Source organism: Echeneis naucrates, chromosome 7 (genome assembly GCF_900963305.1).
Source record: "Echeneis naucrates chromosome 7, fEcheNa1.1, whole genome shotgun sequence".
Taxonomy (NCBI): domain Eukaryota; kingdom Metazoa; phylum Chordata; class Actinopteri; order Carangiformes; family Echeneidae; genus Echeneis; species Echeneis naucrates.
Window position 1 is genome coordinate 12,406,467 of NC_042517.1, and position 23,773 is coordinate 12,430,239.

A 23,773-nucleotide genomic window follows, 5' to 3' on the forward strand; every position below is an offset into this window, starting at 1 on the left:
ACTGGGGAATTAGGGGGGTTATGATGCCAATAAAAAAATCTGATGATATCTGTAACTTATATTGCATCTAAGAAACATTTCTATACATGTGTTCAATTAAACACCTCAGCTGGACCACGGTATGTTGGGCAGCAGAGTGTGCCTGCACCAAAAAAAAAAAAAAAAAACACGCCCGGTCCTGGTTTGACACACTGACACACATCTGACAGAGCAGGCTTGTAATGCCACTCTCGCTCAGGGCTAACTCAGCATCCATTCCTCTGTGTACTGCGGCGCCCTTTAACCTGCACCAGCTGTGTATACACACAGTTCACATTTACTTCCTGTACCTCAGGGGAGTTTTTGGCCAGTGAGCTCACTCTCCTGGCCAGTTGGCTGTCTCTGTTAGTATGGTCCACTCCAATCAGCACATTCCTCTTTCTCTAGACGGACACTGGGAGACGATTTTGGCAGCGCACGCACAGGGTGGGGTAGCGCTCATATCCTGTCCCCTGACCTCAGATTACACACACACAGTTAGTGTACTGTTTTTCTCCTGCTCACACTCAAAATACCACATTCTTGCTCTCTAAACATACAGCTTTTCCTCTGTTTTGAAGCAGCTGTCACAGTCACTCGTTCAGCCCGGAGCCCATCAGTGTTTACTGCCCACTGCCAGCACCAGAGACAGTGTGGTCGTGCCAGCCTGCGCCTGTTGTTATGTCCCACACCAATACAGACTCTGCTCTGTCTGTATTAATGACCCCCATCCCTCCCTTCCTCCCTCCTTCTCCGGCCCCACTTGGGCACCAGGACTGGGCTTGACAGGAGCCTGTCTCCAACAACGATACTCCAGTCCACTACAATCAATTAGCTGTTGATTGCTGTGCTTGTACTTCTGTCTATGAGCATTTGCCTCTATATAAACAAGGCCTATGGCGTGCCTTCTAGGAAAGGAGAAACAAAAAAAGGGGGCTGCAGCACGCATTTGTTTGTGTTTTTTATCTGGCATAGATTTTGAGCCAGCGTGTGCACCCAGGCCTGAAGTCAGATCTGAATATTGGCCACCCCGTTTGAGGGATGGCAAAGCACACAGCGCTCAATCACTCCAAAACTATCTGACTTTGTTTTGCTGACTTTTTCACCGCAAATGTAGTGAACTCCCTCAACCCCCCCGCTCCCCCTCGTTTCTCATGATTTCACATTATTGTGAAACCTCCAGAGTCTCATGCATGGGAAGGGCCACAAGTAAAATTCAGCAACACATACTAGTAATCTACATACACTTTTCTAAAGGGGAACCCATTATTTATATAGGCAAACACCCCACACCAGTGGGTACTGACCAGAATGTGAGAAAGCTTTAAGACACTAAACACATGGGAGTCCCCACCCATTGCTGGCTAATCCATCCCACCACCCGCGAAAATGGTTTGTTGAGCTATGGCTGCCCCTCTTTATCCACATTTTCTTTTAATTGTTGTTGCATACACAAACACAAACTGTACATGTCTGCGATAACCACTTCCACCAGATAGTCTTGCCATGTTTTGTCCTTCCTAAACCTCTCTTACCAACTTTCGCTCTTACTCCAATGTCCAAAATCAGCCTCTGTTATCTTTTTTATTTCTCCCATTTCTCCTCTAGCAAGGTTTAGTGAGAGTCCCCTCATTGTAACTGCTGAATATGAAGGAGGTGTCAGGAGATTTAAACAGAGCTGCCTGGTGGCTCCTTGCACTTGACAGCGCATATAGTGTTATCACAGGTCAGAGAGGATGGGGAATAACTGTGACTGTGGGTGATTGAAGGAGTGGGATTGTTTGTGTTCAAGGGGAGTGTGTATATGTTAGTTAACTGGATAGGGTGTGTCTAGCACGCATGTTTGCTGCACAAGCAAACCATGTGTTTTGGAGTCCTAGTCAAGTGGCCTTTGTCCTGCCTCTGTTGTCTCCAGCTAACTCTGGTAGTGGTGGAAGTCCTGCAAATCCAAGGGCAAATGAGGAAGGGGTGGTGCTGGGAGAGCAGTGGGGGGAAAAGAGGGGGAGGCGGAGGAGATAAATGGTAAAGTCCCATGTGAAACTGGCTCACATGGCTTCCTCTTTGCTCTGCTTGCTATCCCAACTGTTCTGATAGCCTTCAGTTTTTGCCATTGTTGTCTGCCTGGTGTGGTTATCTACTAGTTGTCGTAATCTTATTTGGGTTTTGTAGCCAGGAGGAGGTTTTTGTGCACACATCATGTTTGTTCACCAGAGCTAATGTAAGGCCAAACAATGGTGTTATCGCCTTACCTTGTTGTAAATGGACTGAGCCGTCAACATGTGGAATTCAGTAGATTTGGTTTAAAGAGGATTATTTTTATGACTCAACCCCAAATGTATTAGCTAAAGCATGGTCTGTGTGTGTGTGTCAGTGTGCACATCATGTGGTTAATGTGTGTGCAGTTGTCTGTTGTTTGTGTGACATTTATGACTAACATAACAGTGTGGTGTTGTTGTCTTCTCTCCAAGGTGACATCACACAGAAAGGCTATGAGAAGAAGCGAGCTAAGCTGCTGGCCTGCTACATTCCCCATTTGTCAAGTAAGTCCTCTTCTGCTATTGTTTTCCTTATTTTTTTGTAAACCCTTCCTTTCTGCCATGCGTAATTTTATTCTCCCCTGTCAGTATCCCTGTACTTGGTCACTCTGAGACTTGGGCACTTTAATTGCATCAGGGGAACTTATAAATTTGTGCCTTCAGTATGCTGTTCAATCTCAGATGATTTCTTACCATCTGTCTGAAGCAATACACTAAAAAAACAGATTTGTTTGTGTGATTTGAAGTGTGAAATTCTCTCTTAACTCCATTAAAAAAAAATCTACTTCTGGCTTTTTGGGGCACTCTAGTGGACAAAAGGTGAACTGCACACACAATAACCAAGCATACAATAATTTCTGACAAATGAATAAGAAAATGACAATGCAAATGTAGAGCAGGGATCTGTGAACTGGTGGACACCATTTCTTTTAGACAGTGCAAGTTTACAAGCAGTAACAGAGGTAGGGAAGTATCAGAGTTTCACTATGTCACCATGAGCCTGCTGCCTTTGTCCTCAATGGTTAGCTATTTTATTTGGTTTTTCTTAGTCAGATGCCTCACATGAGGGTGTGGTATTTCCTGTAAAAAAAAAAAAAAAAAAAAAAAAAAGCACCACATTAACAGTAGCATGAAAAAATCCATATTGATGGGACATAAGTTAATTTAAAAAGTGTGATACTTGACTTCTTTGGCTGCTGCTTTGACCTTGGTCCATTTTGTCAAATGATTTTGAACACAGGATCTTAAAATTCTTACCAACCTGTGGTTGTTTGCAGGTTCTGGTTGCTGCTGTATCATGGACAGCTTGTCATGAATGCAAAGGCTTACACTGAGAATTTTTGAATCTACAAAGGTCACTTCCTGTCCTCTGCCTAGCTCCTCAGGTCTTCCCTTGAAACCATCCATCTCCACAGGGACTCAGTGGTTCAGGCCGGAAGACAGTTTGATAAAAATATATCTGCTTGAATCTAACCTAGTTTCATGTGCGCTGTTAACAGTACAAGTTACATCAGTCAAGTACTTGCCCTTATTTCCTATCATATTCAGAGGCTCTGTAGTGAGGAAGTTCCAGTGTATCATATAATATTCATGTCTATGTATGTGTCGCTTTAATACAATAATGCAAAGCAAACTGAGTGTGCTCTGTTTGTGTGCAACTATCTAAAGTCTGATATTTACATTTTTTTTTTTATATATATATTTTTTTTAAAGAATTACTTTTACTAAATGTGTTTATTGACATTTCTCATACCTTTTTCTTGCAGATGTGGATCTGTCTCTGCCAGATATACAACTCTCCCCAGGCCACAGTGCCGACCCCAGCCCAAGTCCAGAGGCCCCAGGCCCTTCCACTTCTGCCTCCAGACATCACCGTACGCATCGCAGTGGTGGGGCGAGAGATGAGCGTTACAGATCAGGTATATATCATCAGGGATCCCGTCTTAAAATGTCTTAAATTAAAATCCATGTAATTAAGGCCTTAAATTTTCTTAAACTCACCATACATTTGCTATAGGTATTACATTTCCAGGCTGTGCATCTAATGCCAATGGGAAAGCAACTTAAAACATAGTGTATATTTGTTATATCAACTTAGTACAAAGACGGTGTAGTAAATGAGAGACTCTGCGAGTAATAGCCATTTTACAGTACATCAGACAGACTGACGTCCGGCTACGTGCTGCACCATGGTCGTTGAAGGGAGCAGTTCAACATGCAAAGATGTAGAAGTGCAAATTTATCGTCAAATGGATGGGAGGGGGCGGTTGGCGCTGGCAGAGAACAACAATGAGGCAATGTGCAAAATGCAAAAAGACTTTTTTGTTAGGGACCATGGGTTTCAAAGCCGTCCAGTTGCATATGAAAGGAGGAAAGTACCAGTGGCAAGGCAGCAGCTAGCCGCAGCTGGGCCAGGTTTAAATTGTTAGTTAAAAAAAAAAAAAAGTCTTAAATTTTATTCTTTGAGGTCTTAAAAAGCATTAAATTTTACTCTTAAAATGGTGCAAGAACATTGATCATATTACGCCTTCAATGGAGTTTATCCATTCAGAAGTAGTAAAGTCAGCCTGTGAACTGAACTGAACTATTTTCATACAATATAATATTTTACTGTTATTTCACTCTGTTTATTGGTGTCTGTTCTGTAGATATTCACACAGAAGCTGTGCAGGCAGCATTGGCCAAACACAAAGAAGAGAAGATGGCACTTCCTATGCCAACGAAGAGACGCTCAGCCTTTGTCCAGTCTCCCATAGACACCTGCACACCTCCAGGTAAACTACATTTCCCGTGCTCAGTCTCTTCTAGGCTTTAGTCTCTCTGTACAGCAAGTGTCCGTATTAGTGAAGTGCCCTGGAGCAATGGTAAGAGGGCTCCATCTTATCCCCTTTGGCGACAAAGTATAGTATGTAAAGTAATCTACAGAGACTCTGCGAACTGCTTTCTCCTTTCATTAGACACATCTTCTGCATCAGAAGATGAGGGCTCTCTGCGCAGGAAGGCTGCTCTCAGTGCAGTGCTGGCTCAGAGTCTGCAGAGCCCCGATTACTGGATCAACCGTTCCGTCCAAAGCTCATCCACATCTTCATCTGCATCCTCCACCCTCTCCCATGGAGAGCCCAAGACCCAACCACAGCCCCAGCTTCAGCCTGCTGCTTCCGTCTTGGCTGACGTACTGGCTCACACACGCATAGGTAAACTTTTCTCTTTGAAAAGGTCCAATATTAACGTATATCAAAGAGTAATTGCTCGCTGTTGCTTCTCTGTATGAGACTCAATCCCTCTCCTCCTCCAGAAAACAGTGTCCCCCCTGATGTGACATCCACCACTCACCAGGACAGAGGCTCCAGGGTGGATTTGCCTCCAGCAGTCAGGGGCATGAGCAGAGGGCAGAGCCGCTCCAGCATGCTTGATACTGCTGATGGTAAACTCATGCTCACACAAGCCAGAATGTCCATAAATGTGTTTTGTATTTTAGCGTAAGTTTTGTAAATGTGTGGGAAAATAACTTCCAGTTCCTGAAATGTCGTGTACTTGGTTACCGTCATCTGGTTCCTGCTTCAGAACAGGAGGTTAAATCTATTTGCATGATGTAATCATGGCAGTTGCTGAGTGATATTTTCTGTTTAGCACTGACTGTGTGACTCAAAGTATTGCAGTGACAAAAATTACTGGAGTGTGTTCAAATCAACAAGAGGTGCTCATGTTCACCCCGATTCATCTTCAACATTATCCTCATTTCACTGTGTGGTGAATGGTGCTAATGACAGTTATCTTGTGTTCTTTCTTTTGGGTCCATTAATCCTGTCCCTGTCTTGCCTTTCATTTAAAAAAGGAAAAAGAAAAGGTAATATAAATCGAAATCGGGGAATGGGAGGGATGCTGAAGAGGTGCAACTCAGCTTGCTTTCCAGCCTGGTGTTTTCTATCTGTCTTAATGTTTGTCTCTTGTTGTAGGTCTAGATGTAGAGAACCTCCTATATTTGATTTTCCCATTGTCTGATCTGTGTCTCTTCAAACACAAATTTCCCTTTCGAATCCTTCCTGCTCTTGATTCTGAACATGGGTGTGCGCTAGTATGTAGGTTCCTGTCTGTCTGATCATGTGGGTTTAAATAGAGATCTGTTTTAGAATAGACTTGCATGTGTGGATGAGTGGGGTGTTTTAGGTTGTTAGTTTGCATATGTTTATGACAGTAGTTGTTGTTGGTTGTTGTCCAGGTGTGCCTGTCAATAGCAGGGTGTCCACTAAGATCCAGCAGCTGTTGAACACACTCAAACGGCCCAAAAGGCCACCACTCACTGAATTCTTCCTTGATGATGCTGAGGAAATTGTGGAAGGTAAGCTACACCTTCTCAACAATAGCAATGTGCAACGGGGTTCTTTTTTTATGGTTAAGAGATAAAGTCTTGTTATTCCAAATGCATTGGATTAGCAGATTAATCATATGTGCTCACAATATTTCACAATTTGTTGGATGGGTTGTATCATTTTGACTGAAAGTGGATTTCAGTGCATTTTTCAGCACAGCGCTATTAACATAACATTAACTAGCTAATACAATAATATTGAAGAAAATAAATTATTTAGAATTAATAGAAATGCATCAGTAAGAAAGTGGTCAAAATTAACTGATCTACCATTTTATGTTGTTTTTTTTTTTTTGTTTGTTTTTTTTAATTCAAAGCAATACTTTTTCTTCTTTTTTTTTTTCCTCACAGTGTTCCTGCAAATTTACTATTCACTGTTTGTCTCCTCTAAACATTAACTTATCTATGTTTCTTTTGATGCTCAGTTCCCCAGCCAGACCCCAACACCCCAAAGCCTGAGGGACGTCAAATCATTCCAGTGAAAGGGGAGCCCCTTGGCGTGGTCAGTAACTGGCCCCCTGCCCTGCAGGCTGCTCTGGCCCGCTGGGGGGCCACACAGGCCAAGAGTCCTGCCCTCACTGCTCTGGACATCACTGGCAAACCTCTCTACACACTCACATATGGTGAATAGCAACTCTAGTCACACACTTTTTGTTCGACATCTCAGTTTATTGAGCACAAAGATGATTGCTCACATCACTGTGTCCAACAAATGTAAATATGAGAGAATATTTTTAAAGATGGTTCAGCTGAATAAATAATTTACTGGCTCAAGAAGGAAAACACCTACAGTTCATCTCCCCCATGTGGAGCTGCAGTAGGCTGTGGAGTCAATCTATCCTGGATCGGTTATGCAACATGAATACATGGTAAACATACAACAAGCAGGACATTTTAAAAACATTATTCACTGCTGTTTTCTCTAGGCAAACTGTGGAGTCGCAGTCTGAAGTTGGCCTATACACTGCTGAATAAACTGGGCACCAAGACTGAGCCTGTGCTCCAGCCCGGAGATCGGGTACGAGTCCGTCACTCTCTGCTCTGAATGTGTAGTATAATGGAACATGAAAATGAAAAGAGGTTTTTCTGTTATTCAGGTGGCGCTGGTATATCCTAACAGTGACCCTGGCATGTTCTGGGTGGCGTTCTATGGCTGCCTGTTAGCTGAGGTCATCCCTGTGCCCATCGAGGTACCGCTGTCACGGCAGGTAAACAGGAAATATGTGAATTCCTAAGTGTTCACTGATCGCTGAGAAATAAAAATCAGATCAAAGTACTGTATTGTCAACTACATGGAATGAAATTTAAAACTGCCCATAACGTGCTGTTTCATATCACTAAATCCATTTTCATGAATATCAGTTGCATTGTATCCCAGCAATATTTAATTATGTTCCATTAAAGCAACATGGCATTGATGCAATATTTAGAGCTGCAGGATTTTGGAAAAAGATGATGATGATGATTCAGTTGAAGTGTTATTTGCAACCATAAATAATACATGCTGTATATGATGCCCCATCACTTACATATCCACATAGAGAATATGGATTTATTAGAACACAAATATATTGTCACAATGGCATACATGTGTGCTTTAAGTGCTTCCACCCATGTTCCTCTCCACAGGATGCAGGCAGCCAGCAGATTGGCTTCCTGTTGGGCAGCTGTGGTGTTAGCCTGGCACTGACCAGCGAGGTGTGTCTCAAAGGGCTGCCTAAGACACCAAACGGAGAAATCATTCAGTTCAAAGGTCAGCCAGCTAAAACTGCATAATTGCCAAGTCATCCGTGTCCAAGTCTCTTTGGGAGCCATTAGTCAGACTCATTAAAAGGAGGCCAGTTTAAGGGCAAAATATTTGAGTGGGTGGCTGTTGAATAATTTTTTTGCTACATGTTGGCTGCTCACATTTAGCCCCGAAGCCATGAGGTTGCAGAGTGAACACTGTCAATTTATTACTACCCCAAATTAGTGTGACTAAAGCACTTTCTTTTTTTTATGTGTATTGGCAAAAATGTTTTTTGATATGTCCTTATGCTGCTGTAATTTTGTTCACCAGGATGGCCAAGGATGAAATGGGTTGTGACGGACACCAAATATCTGACCAAACCGTCCAAAGACTGGCAGCCTCACATCCCCACCGCCAACACAGACACCGCCTACATAGAAGTACTCATTACATTAAAATAACATTAACGTTAATTATTGGTGATATTTCCATTTTGGTTATGATTAATTTTATTTGTTTTTACCTTCAGAGATGCATCACAGAAAGGTGGTGTTCTTAATTATTTTATACATATTTATTTATCTTCAATTACTTTTTATTTTTATTTTATAAAATGTTTTATCTCACTAATCTGTGTAAGATGCCTGGCATACTTTATTAAATTATATCTTTCAATGTTTTAAAAATATGCAGTGCCGTTATGATTAGATTTGTTTATTTTGTCCCACTTTTTTCTGTGATATGATTACACATTTTTCATGTTTTCTCAGGAAATGCATATCATGCAATGCATAAATGAAACCTATCCGAATATTGTTGTGGTCTATTTTCCAGGCTACTTTTTCTCTGCAGGAAGCAAAAAAAAAATATGTTTTTTGTGCATCTCTTTCACAACAGTACAAAGCAAGTAAGGAGGGAACAGTGATGGGAGTGGCTGTTTCCAAGATCTCCATGTTAACTCACTGTCAAGCCCTGACCCAGGCCTGCAACTACTGTGAAGGTCAGCGCTCAGCACTTTGTGCGACATAGATATCGCTTGCTTCTCTTTCTTCTGCTGTTGTGTGTGAGATGGTTCAGCATTATGAACTATGCATTAAAACAAATGAAAGAACTGTGTTCAGCTCTTGATCTCTAACAGAGAGAGAGAGCAAGAGGGCAACGTTAGCATCAGTTATCTTATGATTTTGTTTTGTGATCTTTCTCTCTTAGGGGAGACTCTGGTTAATGTGTTGGACTGCAAGAAGGACATGGGCTTGTGGCATGGTGTCTTAACGGTGGGGCTGAATGCAACAGTTCACACTATATATCCACACATCGTCCTTAATTTGGTGTGACACATTGGCATTGACAATATGTGTATTCTATTTCCTTGCAGAGTGTCATGAATAGAATCCACACCATCACAGTGCCGTATGCAGTTATGAAAGCTTGTCCAATGTCCTGGGTGCAAAGGGTCCACATTCATAAAGGTTCAGCCAATAGCCATATTTACATAGCTTTAATATTTTTTCCTTTTAGCCTTCACTAACCAGTATCAGTAAAAGTAAAATTGATATTAAGAATAATTTCTATTTTAGCATGATGCCCTATGACTTTAAAATAGTAACAGTTCTAGGTAATTTGTGCACAGTTTCTCTTAGGGCATTTGGATTTACAAAGAATCTAAACATGTAACAAGTGTAAGATCTTTTCATTCTACTGTTTAGGTATTCAAAGTAAAACAAAAAATGGCCTAAGGATTGTACACATTAAATTAAATAAGATAGGATTCTTTCTTTTTTTATTATTATATAAAAGGCACCTGCTATTACAGACAAAAAGAATTTTCCTTTTCTTTTGTCTCCTACCCCTTTTATAGCACGCGTCGCCTTGGTGAAGTGCCGTGACCTCCACTGGGCCATGATGGCCCATAAGGACCAGAGAGACACCAACTTGTCCTCTATACGTATGCTGATTGTGGCAGATGGAGCAAACCCTTGTGAGTCCCTTTTTAGTAAATAATGTCTACATACTAGCCTTTTGTTAGGTTGTGAATTGTAACTATAATTGCACTTTTGTGTAATAATGTTCTCATCCTCTGTTATCAGGGTCTGTGTCGTCATGTGATGCCTTCCTAAATGTGTTCCAGTCACATGGCCTGAAGCCTGAGGTCATTTGTCCATGTGCCACCTCTCCAGAGGCCTTGACTGTAGCCATACGCAGGTACTAAGTCTGTCTCCTCCTTGAAGAGCCACTCATCATCATCTCAGCTCATTTATGTATTTCAAATGCATTTGCTTTGCTAAATGATATGCTATTTTAAGATGCTGACAGTTCATGGCATAATTTGAATCACTGAACTGGAGGCTGCCTTCCTTTTTGTGCTTCTGTTTTTTTGTGGAACCACTTCTCTTTTAAGTGTAAATGTCATCTGTGTGGGAACAACAGGAAACTATACAAATATGTGGTCATGCAAAAGGACTCTTGAAATGTATCAAATTCAAAATTTTAATTGTACTGTGTGGTTGTGTACACATGCGCATAAAATTATACATTTTATAGACGATGCATAAATGAATACAAGGCAGCACAGCGGCATAGTGGTTAGCACTGTGCGGTGTTTGCATGTTCTCACCATGCTTGTGTGGGTTTATTCTGGGTACTCCGGTTTCCTCCCACCATCCGCAGACATGCATATTGAGGTTAACTTCTCCCCAGGTCTGAGTGTGAGTGGTAGTTTGTCTCTGTATGTTGGCCCTGCAATGGAATGGCAGTCTGTCCAGGGTGTACCCTGCCCTCGCACAATGTGAGCTGGGATTGGCTCCAGCAGCCCCTTTGACCCAGAAACGGATAAGCGGTAGAAGATTAATGAATGAAATAAATGAATGCATTTTTGCCTTTTTTGTAGACCTGGTGCACGAGGAGCTCCACTGCCGGCCAGGGCCATCTTGTCCATGGGCGGGCTGAGCCACAGCGTGATCAGGGTGAACACAGAGGACAAAAACTCTGCTCTCACCGTTCAAGACGTGGGCCACATTATGCCTGGAGGTTTGCAGCTGCTGTTGGTTTTATCTGGCACAACTTAAATGCAGCAGCTACCACAATTACTGTGCATTATCACTTTTCTATGTCCATTGTCTCCTACAGCATCAGAATCCTTCACATAATCAATGTCAGTGTACTGTGTACTGTCTGTGTGTTGCAGCTCTGATGTGCATTGTGAAACCAGATGGACCTCCTCAACTGTGCAAGACAGATGAAATAGGAGAGATTGTGATCAACTCTCGGGCTGGAGGGACCATGTACTATGGCCTTCCTGGTGTCACCAAGAACACATTTGAGGTCTGTAAAAGTTTTAAAAATGTTTCAGAGCTAATTGTGCGACTCCTCACACATCTGCCCTTGATACAGAGGTCTCTGCACAATTTCTGTAATAATGGAGAAAATAATACATTTTTTGAAAATACAGTGATTGTTAAATGTTCAGAGCAAGAAATGTGAACAAAATCAAATTTTCAGCAGCACACAGAAAACACTCCTACAATGAATATTATTTAAACATTTGAGAATGAACTTCTTGGTGAGTGACCACGTGCTGCTTCTTGTTTGGTGTGCTTAGGGAACAGCTCCAGGTCTCCTCCTTCCTGCTGAGAATAAGCTGCTTAAGAAAATGGATGAATGGGAACAGAACACTGACTTAAAAAAAATATAGTTGGAGCCAAATATATCATTCCCTAGCTGCGTTATTTATTTTCTCTTTTTCTCTTTTTTTTGATAAGAGGCTTCATAATACTCCTAATGTGCATTTACACAATACTATGCATTCTGTCTTTGACTTTTAACTCTGTAAGAGGCAATTTCACATATACTTTCATTTCTTTTGAAATATAATTACAGTGTGAGTTATTCTTTACAACTATATGAGATGAGTTTTTGATCTTCTGCCAACCTTAAGGTGATACCTGTCAACCAAGCTGGAGCTCCCATTGGAGAAATTCCCTTCACTCGGACTGGTCTGCTGGGATTCGTAGGACCGGTAAGGAAAACATACAAAAATACATCAACAACTAGTAAGTGCTCTAAAGGTGGTGAGAATTGCCTTACCCTACTGAGTTTAAATTGTGCGCTCCACAGGGCAGTCTGGTGTTTGTTGTGGGGAAGATTGAAGGCCTGCTGATGGTGAGTGGGCGACGCCACAACGCAGACGACTTGGTGGCCACGGCACTCGCAGTGGAGCCTGTCAAAACAGTTTACAGGGGGAGGTGAGACACTGACTGCTTCCTGTGAGCAAGTGTGCATTTCTGCGTTTACGATTTCAATTTCAAGGTAACAGGATGGAAGGACCAAGACTTTTGTTTGTGCTGCTCAGTTCAATTCCCTGTTGTCACCCATGCAGGATCGCTGTGTTCTCAGTGACAGTATTTTATGATGAGAGGATAGTAATCGTGGCAGAGCAGAGGCCTGATGCCAGTGAGGAGGACAGCTTCCAGTGGATGAGTCGAGTACTGCAGGTAAGTCAAACTTAAATTATGCCACAAATCATATGCACCAGTTATGTCCCCTGTGCCTGATATGTCTGAAGTGTCATGACTAGGGGTTGCGTTAACCGAGAATTCGCTGCCATGTTACAATTACTTCAGAACAATATCAAAACAGCATGAGAAGCCGTCGGTCCGAGGCTAAGGTACAAAATTTAATGACAATCGCCTCTGCAGCAACCTCACTTGACGCATTTGATTATGCACAAGCGGGCACCCTGTTTCACTCCATGCGCAACAGGAGGAAAGTGTGAATGAGACTCAGTCCAGGCTGCAGCAGGTGAACTGAGTTAAATTCAGCAGATTTCTTGCGAAGTTTGTCCATATTTCAATTGCAAGTATTGAATTTTGTAAAACTTGTTCATTTGCACATATGGCCACAGTTGTCACTGCGGGGAAATGTGATGTTGAAATGATGAATGTTTTCTCTCATGCCTTTATAAGTGCATCATTTAGTTTGTTCTAATTGAATTTGCGTTAAAAACGAATGAATGAAAATCAAATGCTACTGACTATGTCTTTATTATAATTAAAAAAACAAAAATTTAAATGACAGAAAAATAGATTATGACAGATTTTTTTTTTTTTTTACCTGTCCCTGAAAATTACAGACAATGAAATTTCTAGCACAACCTCTTGTCATGACTTTACATGACACGACACTTTGCATTCATCACCCCATATCACATGCTGCATGTTCCCTGTACAGGCTATCGACAGTATCCACCAGGTTGGCCTTTACTGCCTTGCACTCGTCCCAGCTAACACCCTCCCAAAGACGCCACTTGGCGGCATCCATATCTGTGAAACCAAGCAGAACTTTTTGGAGGGAAATTTGCACCCCTGTAATATTCTCATGTGCCCACACACCTGCGTCACCAATCTGCCCAAACCACGGCAGAAACAGCCAGGTAAGCCATATTTGACCATATCTACTGCTGCTACCAACATAATATCACATTCAGTATGTAACATTCTGATTTAATGGAATTTGACAATTGTTTAGGCACGTCCCATCACATTAGATCACTGTGAGATCCTGATTGTTTCTCATTTGTTCAGTGGATGTGGGTCCAGCCTCAATGCTGGTTGGCAACCTGGTGGCGGGGAAACGAATCGCTCAGGCTACGGGTAGAGAGCTGGGTGTGGTGGAGGACCAGGATCTGATACGAAAGGTACTGAAATAAAACAACAGTTTGACCCTAGAAAAATTATCTGACTAAATTATGAGATAAGGTATATAGCATTTATTAGTATAATGTCAGGAAAATGAATCAACAGGTACATTTGCAAGACTTTAAGTGTTGAACAACAATACTGGTGAGACAAAATTTGCGACTTCATTTGATGATGTTGGTTTTATTGCTTAGTCAGTATAGACTGTACATTACAGAAGAGCTGGGAGAATTAATCAACTATGAGAATTATTACTCATAAAGGCATATATAAGTATGTGATGTTTCTTAAATGTTGTCTAGTGACTACTTACGACCAAACAATATATTTATTGGCATCACCTTGGACTGTAGGAAATTTTACTGTTTTATAGACCAAATGATTGTTAAATAGAAATAATCAAAATTGAAAAAATCTAGCTAGCTGCTTCTGTTCACTATATGAAACATAATGATGTAGCTGTCTTATTCTAAACCTCTGTTGTTCTGCCTCTACTTTGCTTGGGTTGGGCTTTAGCTCTGTATGTGGCCCACCATGATGGTAAGGTTCTAGTCTGGCCCCCCCCTTGTCTTTGCTTCCGCTACAGTCAGATGTGCTTTTGCAGCCGTGACATCGTGATGGCCACCAGCAACAGTTTTGGCCTGGCACACAGAGATAGCAGTCCAGGCTGGCTCCATGGCCAGCAGGGGTCCACACATCTTAATAAACAAATGCATGACAAATGAGGAAAATTCATTCATAATGGAATCAATTGCGTTTACCTTTATTTATAAGATGTCCCATAACAGATTATCTGATCTTTTCTATCATCTTTTGAAATGGGAGATGGCCAGCAACCTATTTGTTTTAAATGAAGCTCAGTAGTAAACTACATCTTAGGTAATGAAAGTTTATATTCTTTCCAAAAATCAGTGACATAGAATCACTTTGCTTTAAGGATGCAATGCAAACTTGAAACGATGAAACAATCATAAACTCCTTGCATTTGACCCATTAAATATGTGTACATGTAAATTGCGACACATTTTAAAAGTATCATGTAAATAGTAATCAGGAACGTTTTCGTGTGCACCTCTGCTCGCTGCGTTCACTGTGATGCTCCCATGTGTAGCATGGCTTGATGAGTGGTCAGGGCAGCTGGTCTGCATGATGTGACTCCTGGTTCAATGTTGACCAGAACACAACCTGTTTAAGGGAGTGGTCGGCACAAAGGATAACTCCAGCAAGTGGCAGCCATGTGACACCACTGCAAATTCTGTTTTTATGTTCAGAAAATGCCACGGTGTTAACTTCATTTCCTTTTCTGTATTTTCTATGTGCTGCAAAATGTTCTTTTGTCCCCTGCCTTTAAAGGATTTGTTGCTTCCACCTTCTGTCCTGTTCTTCCCTGTGCACTGGCTCGTTCCTCAGCTTATGGATACTGTTCATTGAGATGCTAACAACATGTTTCATATCACTTGTGAATTTAATTGTAAAAAATAGCTGGAGGATTGTTTCTTTGAAGCCACTTAATTGAAGAATTTGTACACTGATGCATTGACTTGTTTTTCACTGTTATGACTCTTTCTTTGAAAGGCCCAAAGCTTGTTAGTTTTTTTTACAGTGGCTTCAATTTGTCTCCTGCCTGGTGCAGATGGTCCCAGCATGACCCTAGTCTTGGCAAAAATATTCTCTGGACACTCCTGTACTCCCATTCTGTGTTTGTTTGTTTTTATGTGAAAGGTCAAAAGCATAGTATATAATATCTGTTGATGCACTTCAAAATATTTTCTTTATCATGTTTCTGTTGTCTGAGACTGAAAGTAAAAATGTATCTGTTGTCACCGAGGAGGCTATTTGACTCTTTCAATTATTATAATTTGCCACTGGTTGACCTTAAATGTGTAATAAATGTATTCAGTCAACTCACCTTTTATGTTTATAAAATAACAAATTTCTTTTTGTTCTTTTTAGCACCAGTTTTTGTCTGAAGCTTTGCAATGGAGAGCCCAAACAGACCCAGACCATGTCCTGTATGTGCTGCTCAATGCCAAGGTAGATTCAGCGCGCACACACACACTGCATTAGATAAAAGTCCTTGATCTTTCTTGGTAATTGTGATCCATTTTGTTGGTATGTTCAGCTGGACCTCTTTCATTTTTGCTCTAGGGTGTGGCAGTGTGCACAGCCACTTGTGCACAACTACACAAGAGAGCGGAGAAAATCACAGCTACCTTAATGGAGAGAGGAGGCCTCAACACAGGAGATAATGTGGTGCTGCTTTATCCCCCAGGTAAACATACAGTCAATCCCATCATTGTAGATGACCACCTTTTAAATGGTTCCGTTTAAAACACAGTAAAGTGCCAATGCTTTAAATTTGCTGTGATTTTAGCTCACAGGATTGTTTGTCTGTCTTACTTCTGCAGGCATTGACCTGATAGCTGCCTTCTATGGTTGTCTCTATGCGGGAGTCATCCCTGTGACAGTGAGGCCACCTCACCCACAGAACCTGGCTGCTACTCTGCCCACTGTCCGCATGATCATTGATGTGAGTACAAGACTCCTGGACTGGCACGCGAAAATCAAGCATTTAAAAAAGTGTTTTCTATATCAGAGTGTTTTTATATCAAGCTTTGCCACTAACTATTTGGTTGGTTTGTGATTTGATTGAATTGAATGTTTCACTCTTCCAGTGTTTTTTATTTTTCACTGATCTATATAGTATCCATTCAAAACAAAACATTGCAATTGTTAAGATTAGTAAACACAAAAACATCTATCTTATTGTTCAAAAAACAATGTGAACATTACTCATGATAGCTTCTATGCACCACTTCAGAAACCTGTTATAAATATTGAAGTGCAAACTCAAGCAAGAAACTAAATCCCACCCAGACTCAGTGAAGTACTTCTGGCGTTGGCTTCCCTGGAAGGAAGCCAATACAATGGAATTTTCCTCAGGGATCAATAAAGTATAACAACTATGAAATGCCTCTTATGTGGGAAACACCTTCAATGGATGATTTTTATTCGGGATTGCTGTTAAAGCATGATAGTTTGTGTATAGTAGCCAACTTCTCTGTGTCTGCTGTGCATCGTAGGTGAGCAAAGCAGCCTGCATCCTCACCACTCAGCCTCTCATGAGGATCCTCAGGTCCAGGGAGGCTGCCGCCAGCGTCAACGTCAAGACATGGCCCACAATCATTGATACAGGTGCTGGATTCTGGACAATGGATAGATCGATTTGGCACAGTCGAGGGCAGCTGAACACAGTTGACAAGTTTTTTTTGTTTTTTTTTTTTTTTTGTTTTTTGCACTTAAGTTTCTTTATGACACACATCTGGCTGCACACGTAGTACAAAAATCTGTCTAACAAAGCCTTTTCCTTCTTTGGCCACAAGGTGTCCTATATGCTCTTTGCCCAACTTTGAACATGATAGTCACATGATCAGTGACAAAATCACTGAACAATTATTAGGTGGTAGCACACTCCTAATAGAATTACAAGAACACATAAAGTAAGACAGTGAAAGTGCATAATTGTTTTGCCCAGTAAGAAGATAACGAAAATTATTTTTTACTCTTCTCAGATGATCTCCCCAGAAAGCGGCCTCCACATATCTATAAGCCCCCCACAGCAGAGATGCTGGCCTACCTGGACTTCAGTGTGTCCACCACAGGCATGTTGACTGGAGTCAAGGTAAATTATTGACACAAATCAGACATACACTGTGTTAATATGTTACACATACTAGGCACAGGACATGAATAGTATTGGTGTATAATAGAATAGTATTTGGAGCAGAAGAGCTCTTGGGATTGACGACAGCTTTAACATTTCCCTCCAGATGTCTCATGCTGCAGTCAGTACTCTATGCCGCTCCATTAAGCTACAGTGTGAGCTCTACTCCTCACGACAAATAGCCATCTGTCTGGACCCATACTGTGGCCTGGGCTTTGTCCTGTGGTGCCTCTCCAGGTAACGCACACACACAGCCTGAAAACTGCACTTAGTTTAACCATTGTGTTTAATTGTGGCAGTGTTGTTAAAGTCAATATGTTTTTGGTCCAGCATTTACTCAGGTCACCAGTCCATCCTTATCCCTCCGCTGGAGCTGGAGAGCTCGCTTCCTCTGTGGCTGAGCACACTCAGTCAGTACAAGATCAGAGACACCTTCTGCTCCTACTCTGTAATGGAGCTCTGCACCAAAGGCCTGGGCACCCAGACAGAGATTTTGAAGGTCAGAAACACACACGTGCGCACCCACACGTATATACACAACAATCTTCCTCATGTGGTTCTATGTGTGTCAGCATATCATCTGCTTCTATTGGTACATCAGCTCTGGGTTTGTGCCAGTGTCACGCTGCATCTACATTTCTATGTTAAAAGTGTGAGTAAACTTTAACCGTGCACGTCTCCAGGCACGGGGTCTGAATCTGTCATGCGTACGGAGCTGTGTGGTGATAGCAGAGGAGCGGCCCCGTCTTGCTCTCACTCAGTCTTTCTCCAAGCTCTTCAAAGACCTTGGCCTGTCGCCGCGCGCTGTCAGCACAGCCTTTGGCTCCAGGGTCAGCCTGGCCATCTGCCTGCAGGTTGGTCTCTGTAGATAGGTGATGCTGCTTTATTCTATAAATTTTTATGAAAGTGTTTATTTTGTCATGGTTCTGCAATACTTCTTTTCTCTTTTAAAAAAAGTTTACAGAATATACGTTAAGTTTCACGTACAGTTTCACGGTTCTGTGTGTCCTCAGGGCACTGCTGGACCAGACCCCTCCACAGTCTATGTTGACATGAAGTCACTGCGCCACGACAGGTAAGAGTTGGACCTCCTACAACTAAGGATGCTCCAAAGTATCGGGTGCCTAGTTATCATCCAATATTCACTTAAAATAAATGTTTTTGATTGGCGCTCCTCGATCATGTGATGTCGGATTTGTCTGAGCCAAAAGACTTTGCACACGATGAAACCAGCTGGCAACAATAACTTTTCTGGTTTGGCAGTTTTTCAAGATACCTGAAAATACATCACACTCACTAGAAACAATGTATATGATTGAAATTCTTGGTGGTTTAAGTCATCAGTGACATTTAATACCACCTCAGTAAACATTTGAGAAGCTGTCACCTCATAGAATACGGTAAGCATGAAAAACAAGAAAAGCCAGACTTGCTTAATTCACCCATCATTCATTTGGCAGTGAATGAGCTGTTTAGACATCCTAGTTTCCAGAAAAATTTAAATACATTTCCTAATGAATAAACTGTTTTTAAAGTTCCATCTTTTGGGCTTTTATGCCATAATGCCAACAACAGTAAGTGTAAGAAGGGGTCAGCAGAAAGTCACAAGGAAGAGGGGAACAACGTGCAGCATAGACTATAACGTGACATTCATGCTTCAAAATAAACAGCTGTTGACATTATTTTAAGCTCTTAATTGCATTTCTAATATATTTTTGTGTACAGTTAGTGAGTCTCATCCCCCCACACATCCTGTGAGCAGTAAGCACTGATCAAGAATCAGTGCAAATACTGATTTCAGTGACTGGTAATCAGTAGTCGGCCAAAAAAAGCTGACAAGAGCATCCCTGCTAATAACCAGTACAAAGTAGCTATGGTCACATGATGCTAAATGGTGAAAACAAACAGAATGATCGACGGACTATCTTTTGTCCATGTCCCTCAGGGTGAGGCTAGTGGAGCGAGGAGCGCCACAAAGTCTTCCACTCATGGAGTCAGGCACTGTAAGTATTGATTATTGACGAGTAAGAGTCATTTGTTTGGTGGTTACAGTGGCCACAGACCCAGAGAGCCATTAGAAGTGGTTGTATTATCTGAAGCCTCATCTTATATTCTCTCCTAAGATCCTGCCTGGAGTGAGGGTCATCATAGTCAACCCAGAGACCAGGGGGCCACTGGGAGATTCCCATCTCGGGGAGGTGAGTGGGCAGAAAGAGTCATGGCATAACGATACTTGGGTATTATTTCTTCTTTCTTATGGTTGTGCTGCATTTAGATTTGTTTAACTGGCAAATTTAGGCAATAGAGCAGAGGGGGAACTTATCAATGCACTGGACATTGTTGTTGTTTTTTTTTTTTAACCATAGCCTTATTCTCTATTCGTTTCACAAAGGAAATGTGATTTTAGAGGTCATACAAATCCAGAAATACTCCAGCCTTTCTGTTTCTCTTCAGATCTGGGTGAACAGTCCTCACACTGCCAGTGGCTACTACACAATCTACGGGGAAGAGGGCCTGCAGGCGGATCATTTCAACACCAGACTCAGCTTTGGAGAGCCCCACACTCTGTGGGCCAGGACGGGCTACCTGGGCTTCATCAAAAGGACTGAGCTCCTGGATGCAAGTGGAGGTGAGAAGGCATTTGTTTCTTGGCTAGAAAGATTTTCTGGTTCAGCAAGCATTCAGAGTAAATAATTAATATAAGTCATTACATTAATGCAAAATTCCCTTAAAGCAGTTGTCCTCTCTGACTTTCAACTTTTAAAAATTGTAAATAAAAGGGATGGTGAGATCTCTAAAATCTCCTAAATTAACCATATATCACCTTTGTATATTGTTGATATGATCATGTCCACTGCAAATAATCAAATCCTTTTGTCCCTCTTGGCTACAGATCGTCACGACGCCTTGTTTGTCGTGGGCTCCCTCGATGAAACTTTGGAATTGAGGGGGTTGCGCTACCATCCAATCGACATTGAGACATCTGTGTCCAGAGCCCACCGCAGCATCGCAGAGAGGTGCGGTTCAGTCTGTTCATGTCCTGTTCATATGCAGGCTGTGTCTTTATTTGGAACGACTGTAATTTGAGGCAGTAACACAAAAGAGTTTGGTCTGTGCTCTTGCTCCTCAGCGCCGTGTTCACATGGACCAACCTGCTGGTGGTGGTGGCGGAGCTGAGCGGCTCGGAGCAGGAGGCCTTGGATCTGGTGCCCCTCGTCACCAACGTGGTCCTGGAGGAGCACCACCTCATCGTGGGGGTGGTCGTCATCGTGGACCCGGGAGTGATTCCCATCAACTCCAGAGGAGAGAAGCAGAGGATGCACCTGCGAGACTCGTTCCTCGCAGACCAACTGGATCCCATCTATGTGGCCTACAACATGTGAACACCCTTCACCCAGTGATGCAGAAAACTGAGCCAGGCTCTGAGGACAGACATGAGGGAGAAGGAATCGGGGTGTGTTCAGTAGCAACCTGGATATTAAACCTCAGATACATGTTAAAAACACCAAATGTTGTGGGAATGCAAGTACAGTACAAGTGCTGTAGTGAGAGCTTGCCTCCCCCTCAGAAACTGGTCCTTTGCTTCCACCTGCTCGATCACTGCGGTCCACGTTCACTGAGATTCTCTCTCCTCTGTACAGAAGACACATCTGTCAACTGGAGGAAATTTGATCCTGATCTTTTGTGTTCATCCCACTTCTCCCTCATGGCTCCAATTCATGTTTTTATAAGACATTATTAATTCCATACTTTCATCAAAGAAAGAAATCCCACCATCCTCCATTCCTTGGTTTTTACCCTGAACCACCCCATGTTGCTTCTTGACTCCCTCGATCTTGCAGGCAGGATGGTGCACTGGAACTGCTGAACTTTGCCCCCCCCCTTGCATATTTAAGTCCTTGCACCTCTTAGGCCACTTCCTGCCTCATCTTCCACAAGGGGACACCCCGCATGTCTGCTGCTGTCACAAGAGCAAATCCACAACAGTATTAAAAAGTGCCACCAGTAAGTGCAGCCCACAGAGGCCATCCTAATGCATAACCTCCCTACCAGGTGCACCGAGGTGTTTGCCTCCAATCACATGCTGTATTTGCCGATAAACATGCAGTTGGCAATCATATGTTACAAAATCTCCTAAAAAAGAAATACACCATGGTTATTTGTTGGTTTGGAAAAAGACTTGTTTTTCATTATCATACTGAGATGGAGAGTAAAGATGAAAAATTTTTCCTTTTCACTGCAAGTAGACCTCAATCCATTAGATTGATGTTGGTCTGTAGCTCTCATGATTATTCATTTATTCAATCATTCATTCGTCTTCTACCGCTTATCTGTTTCACGGGGGGAGCTGGAACCAATCCCAGCTCACTTTGGGTGAGGGCGAGGTCACCCTGGACAGGTCGCCAGTCCATCACAGGGCCGCCAGACAGACAGACAGACAGACAGAGACCAACAACCACTCACACTCAGACCTACGGACAATTTTCAGACAGTGGGCCATGCAAACTCCAAACAGAAAGGCCCCAGGCCCGGGAACCAGACCTACAACTTTCTTGTTGTGAGGCAACAGCACTAACCACTATGCCTCTGTGCTGCCCTCCTCCTGGTTATGATGTTACTAATTCATTTCTTAAAAGCACCGATGTGTTGAAGCTATGCCTGGTGTTGAGCTGTGCATGGTAGTTTGGAAGTCAGTTATTTTCCATAAAGAAACCAAACAAACAAAAAAGCCATGCAGGAGCGACAGCAGGGGAGTAGCTTGTTCAACGCTGAATATTCAGAGTTTAGCCCCATTTTGTGCATTTCCTGTTGGAATTACATGCAAGTCAAAGCACATATATCTGCTTTTCTGAAAATGAATTACTCTGCAATACTTGAAAGGCTTAGAAAGTCTATTATTCACATTTTGAGAGTATTTCTTTCTCATCTGGAGGGAAAGATACCCCATCTGTTTCAGAGGAACAACATTCTTAACAGGATCGGAATTGAAAAAAAAGAAAGAAAAATAAATGAGCCTTCATCAGTACAATTGATTTTTAACTTTTGTTCATTAACATCTTGTGTAGCCACTGTCCTTTGTATTCGAAAATACAGTTGCAACACAGGAGTTTTTTTGTAATGGTAAATTTTAATGAAAAACCTTCTTTCCCTCTTTCTTTTTTTTTTTTTTTTTATAGCTGAGTATTTATTTTTTGGCAAATCAGATAATGTGCTCTTAAACTGTAACGTAATGAAATCACCAGATGGCCAAAAACAAAAAAGAAAGAAAGAAACTCAAGGTAAACTTACTGCAAGGGCTTTCAACCATCAAAAACGCCCATGAAGAGGGAACAAACTTTGAAGCCTGTAAAATGATTGAAAGCTTCGGGGGGTTCAGGAGATAATTCATTGTCTCCTGGCTTGAGCTGAAGTGATCTCTTAGCTTTCAGTCTGCATGACTTCCCATCTCAGAGCGAAGAGCATCTTTCCTCTAAAGTTAGATAAATTATCCGAAGGCAAGTCAGTGCCTTTTTTATTGTGATATTCGCAGTTCTAAACTAATGAATCTCTGGAAAAAAGGATAATTCATAAAAAATATGGCATGAAGAATGACGACAGACTTTGCCTTACTAAACCTGTGGAACGTCAGTACTTTTTACATTTAATCCTTCGCTGCATTTCACATGTTGAATCAAACTCCAGTTCATAAATCAAACAAACTCAGACCACATGTTCCTTGGGGGGGGGGGGGTCTTGTTTATTTGTTTTTTGTGTTGTTGTTTGTTTTGTTTTGTCTCTTTAAGTTTGTGATCATGCCTTTCTCATTTCAACATTACCATTTAAAACCAATTCTTTCTGAATGTCTGTAACACTGAATAGATAACATAAATCACATCAATCAGTGAGAAACTCATGATTTAAAAGTGGCAGAATCCTCCCTACAGAAAAAAGGGGGGTGATAAATGAGGGCAAGGGTGTTGTCTGTATACTGTATTTTAGAGGTCAAATACTGTATTACTTGTGTTAATGTGTACATGGAAATGAACTTTGAACTCTCAATTTGAACAACAAAACAAAACAAAAAAACTTGACTGATCTTTCATACTTGACAGCATTTTTCTGCATTGTTTAATTTAATGACATCAATTGCAAAAGAAAAAAGTCTCAGATTATTTTGGCAGGAACAATGTGCACTTTCCCAATATCATTTTGTGTGTGTGTGTG

At 41.8% G+C, this 23,773-nt stretch overlaps 1 protein-coding gene across 5 annotated transcripts in view; it reads left to right on the forward strand.

Annotated features, from left to right (window-relative positions):
- The window catches only part of dip2ba (disco-interacting protein 2 homolog Ba), a 37,058-nt gene extending 15,077 nt beyond the window's left edge, over positions 1-21,981 (forward strand). The window contains exons 2-39 of one of the 5 annotated variants that reach the window (XM_029506181.1): positions 2,487-2,558; positions 3,821-3,973; positions 4,703-4,828; positions 5,012-5,270; positions 5,357-5,482; positions 6,272-6,393; positions 6,849-7,046; positions 7,350-7,441; positions 7,521-7,631; positions 8,053-8,176; positions 8,483-8,592; positions 9,050-9,152; positions 9,362-9,426; positions 9,528-9,621; positions 10,011-10,130; positions 10,240-10,354; positions 11,040-11,179; positions 11,337-11,473; positions 12,087-12,167; positions 12,266-12,393; positions 12,528-12,642; positions 13,379-13,580; positions 13,732-13,844; positions 14,362-14,385; positions 15,799-15,879; positions 15,994-16,117; positions 16,254-16,375; positions 16,929-17,040; positions 17,418-17,527; positions 17,676-17,806; positions 17,900-18,068; positions 18,253-18,423; positions 18,583-18,644; positions 19,515-19,572; positions 19,693-19,767; positions 20,024-20,198; positions 20,463-20,586; positions 20,700-21,981. In XM_029506181.1, coding sequence (XP_029362041.1) covers positions 2,487-2,558; positions 3,821-3,973; positions 4,703-4,828; positions 5,012-5,270; positions 5,357-5,482; positions 6,272-6,393; positions 6,849-7,046; positions 7,350-7,441; positions 7,521-7,631; positions 8,053-8,176; positions 8,483-8,592; positions 9,050-9,152; positions 9,362-9,426; positions 9,528-9,621; positions 10,011-10,130; positions 10,240-10,354; positions 11,040-11,179; positions 11,337-11,473; positions 12,087-12,167; positions 12,266-12,393; positions 12,528-12,642; positions 13,379-13,580; positions 13,732-13,844; positions 14,362-14,385; positions 15,799-15,879; positions 15,994-16,117; positions 16,254-16,375; positions 16,929-17,040; positions 17,418-17,527; positions 17,676-17,806; positions 17,900-18,068; positions 18,253-18,423; positions 18,583-18,644; positions 19,515-19,572; positions 19,693-19,767; positions 20,024-20,198; positions 20,463-20,586; positions 20,700-20,952 — 4,697 coding nt within the window. In that variant the 3' untranslated portion in view covers positions 20,953-21,981. Of the gene's footprint in view, positions 1-2,486; positions 2,559-3,820; positions 3,974-4,702; positions 4,829-5,011; positions 5,271-5,349; positions 5,483-5,889; positions 5,902-6,271; positions 6,394-6,848; positions 7,047-7,349; positions 7,442-7,520; positions 7,632-8,052; positions 8,177-8,482; positions 8,593-9,049; positions 9,153-9,361; positions 9,427-9,527; positions 9,622-10,010; positions 10,131-10,239; positions 10,355-11,039; positions 11,180-11,336; positions 11,474-12,086; positions 12,168-12,265; positions 12,394-12,527; positions 12,643-13,378; positions 13,581-13,731; positions 13,845-14,361; positions 14,386-15,798; positions 15,880-15,993; positions 16,118-16,253; positions 16,376-16,928; positions 17,041-17,417; positions 17,528-17,675; positions 17,807-17,899; positions 18,069-18,252; positions 18,424-18,582; positions 18,645-19,514; positions 19,573-19,692; positions 19,768-20,023; positions 20,199-20,462; positions 20,587-20,699 lie in introns of all 5 variants that reach the window. The other 4 variants (XM_029506177.1, XM_029506180.1, XM_029506179.1 and 1 more) reach the window with 4 other exon arrangements.
- Positions 21,982-23,773: the final 1,792 nt, after the last annotated feature.